The sequence below is a fragment of the Muntiacus reevesi genome, chromosome 1 (assembly GCF_963930625.1).
Source record: "Muntiacus reevesi chromosome 1, mMunRee1.1, whole genome shotgun sequence".
NCBI lineage: Eukaryota > Metazoa > Chordata > Mammalia > Artiodactyla > Cervidae > Muntiacus > Muntiacus reevesi.
The window spans coordinates 165,480,865-165,486,864 of record NC_089249.1 but is presented as its reverse complement, the minus strand read 5'-3'; the positions used below and the strand labels follow the sequence as shown (position 1 = coordinate 165,486,864).

The following is a 6,000-nucleotide window of genomic DNA, read 5'->3' as shown; positions in this document are numbered from 1 at the left end:
TGTTTGTGTTTCCACTCAGATCCCTCCTGTAGCTAAACCGACCAGAAAAATGGACTTTCTGTACCACCTTCCCCACCCCCATGCTGTGCCAGTTACTTCTACAACAACCCTTTGGAAAAGAATAGGCAAAGGAACATTTTATCCTATGCTTTAGGTGCCATGTATGGCAACAGCCAGTTTTTTACATTTGCTTTGTTCTTAAGACAGCAACTTAGAAGCTGAAATATTACCCCCATTTTGCAGATGGGGAAACTGAGTCTCAGAAGTGGAATGACTTGCCCCAGATCATACCAATTTTAAGTGGTCAAACCAGAAAGTACACCCAGGTCTGTCTTACTTCAAGTTTAGTACTTTTTAAACTTTTTAAAAAAATGTATTTGCCAGAGGCGGTACAGGAGAAATCAAGAATTTCTGCCTTTTCTAACCCATGGTTTGTATCATGCCTAACATTGAGATCATGCTTTAGCTTTTTGAAAATGCTTCCCATCTGTTGCCCTGTTTTATCTTTACAACATTCCCGGGAGGTAAGTAGAACAGGAATGTAATAATAGATGATGTTTGTGGAGTGCTTATTGGATACCGAACTCTGTTAAGCACTTTACCTGCAGGATCTCTTTTAGTCCCTGCAAACAACCTTATGAGATAGTTACTATTACATCCCCCTTTTATAGAAGAGGATTCCAAGGCTCAAAGACTTAAGTGGCTTCCCCAGGGTCAAACAGCTCGTAAATGATGGGGTAGAACTTGCTGGGAAAGATTGAAGGCTGAAGATGAAGGCGACAGAGGGTGAGATGATTGGATGGCCTCACTGATTCAACGCACATGAACTTGGGCAGACTCCGGGAGACAGTGGGGGAGAGGGAGATCTGGTGTACTGCAGTCCATGGGGTCACAAAGAGTCAGACATGACTTAGCAACTGAACAACAGCAAAGAACTTGAATCCAGATATTTCTACCTGTGAAACCTGTAAGCTTAATCCTCCCCAAGTACCAAGTAACCGAAATAGTGCTTCTAGTAATAGGAGCTAACTTTTGTTTGTTTATTTGGCCACACCATGCATGACCTTAGTTCCCGCCAGGGACTGAACCTGTGCCCCCTGCCAAGGAAGTACGGAGTCAACCACTAGACCACTAAGGAAGTCCCCAATAGGAGCTAACTTTTATAGTGTTTTAAGACTTAATGGACACCTTCATATACATTACTTCATGTGATTTCCCCCAAGCCCCATGAATTAGTTTTGCCATGAAACATCCCCAGTTTACAGATAAGGAAATTGAGGTTCAGAGAGGTAAAGAGATCAAGTCTGTGGCAGAACCAGGGTTAGAACCTCTGCCTCCCTAGTTCCAGCAACCCCTTCGGTCTGTTCACATGCGCTCCTCTCCCCTACAGATCACTTCTCCAGGGGCTGCAGGCCCTCCAGCTGCAGCCCCGGCCTGGGCCATGTCTTCTTCAGATGAAGAAACACTCAGCGAGCGGTCATGCCGGAGTGAGCGGTCATGTCGGAGTGAGCGGTCTTACAGGAGTGAGCGGTCAGGGAGCCTGTCTCCCTGTCCCCCAGGGGATACCTTACCCTGGAATCTGCCACTGCATGAGCAGAAAAAACGGAAAAGCCAGGACTCGGTGCTGGACCCTGCGGAGCGTGCTGTGGTCAGAGTCGCTGGTAAGAGAGGCCTGGACTGAGCTGGGTGCTGTGGGTGTCCTGGCTGGGGCTGGGGGTGGGTTGGTGGAGGGGCCCTCTCCTGGGCTCTCCAACAAGCCAGCCGTAGTCCAGTTTGGAGTTATTACTACTGGAAAGATGATGAAAAGACATTAAAGAACAATTTGAAAGAGGAAAGTCCGCCACTCCTAGTCCCTGTGTGCTAACATGAGACCTGTTTTCCTTTTTCATCTTCTTCCCTGCCTTGGTCCCCATGCAGTTGTATTTTCCATGTAGTTGCCTTCATGGCTCATATACTATTGTGGATCTGATTTTTCTACTCACCCCTACATCAAAAAGATTTTCCATATGACATCTCAGGCTTTATATTACCACTTTTAAAGGCTGTGTAATATTTCACAATTTTTAAAATCCTACTCATTTTTCTTTCTTTTTTTTTGTTGGCCACAATAGACAATGCTGCAGTGAACATCTTTATGAATCAAAACACTTGACTTCATTGAGTTATTTCCTTGGAATAAAATCCTGGGAGAAGGCAGTTTCACTCCCATTGCCTCTAAAAATGTGATTCCTGCTTACCCTTTCTGCAGGGTGAAGGCTGTGTTGCTGCCCCTTTGCTGAGCAACAGAACCGTTGCCAGGGCAGTGGTCACCAGCCCAGACGTTGGAATCAGAGAGGGGAGGTGCTGGACTGTGGCCCCCCCCTCTTACCAGCTGTGTGATTCTGGGCAAGTCTGTCACTGCTGCCTGAGCCTCACCTTCCTCCTCTTGAGGATGCTTTCTATGCAGGGCTCTTGTGAGGATTAGAGGAGAAAATGTATATAAAGCTCTTAGCATGGTTCTTGGCTCAGTAAAGGGGAAGCGCTTTCTCTGCTACTTCCCCCAAAGGCTGGATCCGGAGCTGCCTCCGTGGGTTGTGCTCAGCCTCTCAGGAGGCGTTGGTGCCAGAGTGCAGATAGAAAGACAGACAAAGCAGTGCCTGCAGGGAATTCAGTGACATCACCCACTTTCAATCCATCACCAAGGCCTGTCCTGTTCCCTCTTCTGCGTCCCTCGAACAATGCACCCTGCCCGCCTCCACTTTATCATCTCTACCTGTACCACCAAACACCATCTGATAGTTCTCCTCCTTCCAGTCCTGCCCCACTTCCTCCACGTGACTGACTGAGTATTTTGTTCAAAATCAAACCTGATTCTGTTCCTCAGCTGCTTACCAACCTTCTTTGGCTCTTCATCCCTGTGGGATAAAGGCTATATCAGACACCCATCAAAATAACCCCTACTCCCAGGCACCCTGCCACATGGAGCTGTTCCTCGACCCCCACAGATCAGACCTCCATGCCTGAACTTTCTTCTCTGCAAGGTGGTGGAAGCCCCCCTCCTCTCGTAAGTGCTGCCTCCCTTGTCCCTGTTGCCCCAGAGGTATCCAGAGCTCCCTCCTCCGCTCTTGTATTCATGATTTTCTCTCCTCTGTGTTCCCTGGTGCAGTAGAGCAGTTATCCCATGGGGTGCCCATCACTCCCTTAGGACTGTGAACAATTCTGGACCTTGTCTCATTGATTTTTTGTTCTTTCATTAATGGTTTTACCTCCAGCTCCTTGCACAGGACCTTGTGCATATTGGAGATCAACCAGTATTGAATGAATGAATGAAGTGAAGGCAAGGAGTGTTGAGAGGATAATATGTGACAGATTGTGATCCAGGAACAGGCAGTGGGTTGTAATGGAAAGCTCGACAGGGAGAAGGCTATGTGGGCTCAAGTAATCAGGAAGAGATTTGAGAGGGGTTGAGCCTCAAGGGAGGAGACCTGGAAGATAAACTCGAGAATTCAAACCCCTTTTGTGGGCATCCCTTGTGGCTCAGCTGGTAAAGAATCCACCTGCAATGCAGGAGACCTGGGTTTGATCCCTGGGTTGGGAAGATCCCCTGGAGAAGGGAAAGGCTACCCACTCCAGTATTCTGGCCTGGAGACTTCCATGGACTGTACAGTCCATGGGGTCGCAAAGAGCTGGACACGACTGAGTGACTTTCACTGTGGGCAGTAGAAAGCCCTTGGAGGAAGGACTCTGGTCCTTCTCAAGACCTCTGGGACAATGGCATCAGTCAGTGAAGTTTCAGAGCTGTCCCTATGATGCTAGAGGGGTTTATTTGTTTCCAGCCTTGAAGGGCCCTCATCGAGGGGCCTCAAAATGCTCAAACCCCTCATTCTTCTGAACGCAGCAAGGGCAGAGGCCTTCTCCCTTCCTCACACCCTCTAGCCCCATGCTCCATCTAGCCATGTGCAGATGTGGAGCCTGCAGATATGGAGGGTCAACTGTATCATGTCAACTGATCTATAAGGGACTTGAGCATCTTTGGATTTTGGTACCTCCTGGGGTTCTGGAACCAATCCCTTGCACACACTGAGGGATGACTGTACTTATAGATTCCTTTGTGATGAATTCCCCTCCCAGGCTTCCTTGAAGAGCCCCAAGGGATGATTCGCCTGCTGTTTAGCATTCCAAGTTTAGAACAGAAATGGACTCAAGAGGGCTCAATCCCTGAGGGTGCTGCTGGGTCCACTGAACCATGGGACAGGCAGGCCCTGTGCTGTTTCGGGCACCGGGACTGATCTTCTTTACATCCTGACATTGCCACGTGACTGTCTTGGGGAGGGGGCTGGGCCAGTGAGGCTGAAAATGGGGAGACTGCCATGGTTAAAAATAACTTGTGTGCTGCAGTTGGGCGTGTTTCGTTAGCAGGAGAGGCAGCGGAGGAGAGGCGGGACTGCTACTTCAGGGCCCCGGCTGAAATCTTCCTGTGATTTCAGAGCGTGGTGAGGGTTCTACCAGAGTAATTAAGAAGGCAGCCTTCCTTCTCAGGCAATTGCTTCCTGTGAAGGTGGGAAGGGCACGTCTGGGAGACCCTGTGTGTTCTGAAGCTCTCTGAAGTTAGAACTTACATTCGGGGAGGAAATGAAGTCAGTCTTATCCTGGAAGCCAGCTGAGGCTGTGTAATTTTCTCCTCCCTGTGGGCCTGGGTTCTGAAGCGAAGTGGGGGTGTCTGAGTCAGTCTGACCAAATCCCCAGACTGCCCGGTGCCTGGCCTACTCGGTGTCCCATCGGGTCTCAGGGCCTCCCTCATGCTGGAGAGGCGAACGGGGGACCCCTGCTGTTGACGCATGTCAGATGGAGAGGCGTATCGGGCTGCTGATCTCAAGCCTACAAAATCAGGGCCGCACACATGCTATAACCAGTTCTCCCGATCCTCATCCTTTCCCTCTATATTTTTTTCTCCTCTCTACCTTGCTAGCCCTATTCTCAACTCCTTAAGCCCAGCCACACCAAAGTGGAACATTAGTCGTTCACGAGAAAACCTTGTTTCTGTTGATCATAGAGATTTCATGATAACAGCACGTTAGGTGGGACACATGTTAGAATCTGAGGCCCAGAGGATTTAAGGGACTTGCCTAGAGTCACACAGGACCAGTAGACCCAGATCTTCTAACTCCGGGTACATTGCTGTTTGCATTCCCTTAGGCAATACCTGACAACCAGGCCAGCTGAATTTTTCTGCTGGCTACAATCTAAACAGCTGACTGGACGTCCAGACTCACCAGAGGGTCATTCTGGTCACCTCTGGGAGAGGCTTCATAAACCTGAGCTATAGAAAAAAGCAGAGAGAAAGATCTAGTGGAGCTTGCCTCTTAGGAGCCTTTAGCTCTCTGTTATTGAACAGCAGTAGAAATATCCTTATTCACTGGTGAAGGGTAGGCAGGGCCACATGGAAGGGGGGATCTGGGGAGGGTACTTGGGCAAGGAGCGCAACCCCACAGTGTAGAAGAGGACAGAGCAGAGAAGGTTGTATCCCTTGTGGCTTGTGAGGCCTGGAGAGAACAAACCAGTGCAGGACCCGAGTCACGTGGCTGGACACTGCACGACTCTAGGGGGCGCCGTTCATGCTTTTTGTCATTGTAAATTTGTATTTTATTGTGGCAAGTTTCCTGCAGATGGCAGTAAAGTGTCTGAAAGAAGGGACCCTGATTGGGCTAGGGGCTGGGCGGGGGGCAGGGATTCCTCATCTACCTACCAATCAGGAATTCAACCATGTAAGGTCATTTATTCAGGACCCTCCCTGTTCTTGGCATTGATACTCAAAGATGACTGAAGATGGAATCACTTCTTCATGGAACTAGCTCAGAGACCAGAAGGGAAGAAATACTTTCCTGTATGTGTTGTGAAATAGGGTTTCCTACGGCTTCCCTGGTGGCTCAGAGGATAAAGCGTCTGCCTGCAATGAGGGAGATTGGGTTTGATCCCTGGGTTGGGAAGAACCCCTGGAGAAGGAAATGGCAACCCCCTCCA

The 6,000-nt window shown here is 49.2% G+C and overlaps 1 protein-coding gene across 5 annotated transcripts in view; it reads left to right on the top strand.

Moving 5' to 3' along the window:
• Positions 1-1,441: 1,441 nt before the first annotated feature.
• Positions 1,442-6,000, top strand: part of MACF1 (microtubule actin crosslinking factor 1) — a 332,396-nt gene continuing 327,837 nt past the window's right edge. For all 5 annotated transcript variants that reach the window (XM_065915933.1, XM_065915922.1, XM_065915908.1 and 2 more), the window contains exon 1: positions 1,442-1,661. In XM_065915933.1, the coding sequence (XP_065772005.1) occupies positions 1,442-1,661 (220 nt within the window). The remainder of the gene's footprint in view (positions 1,662-6,000) is intronic.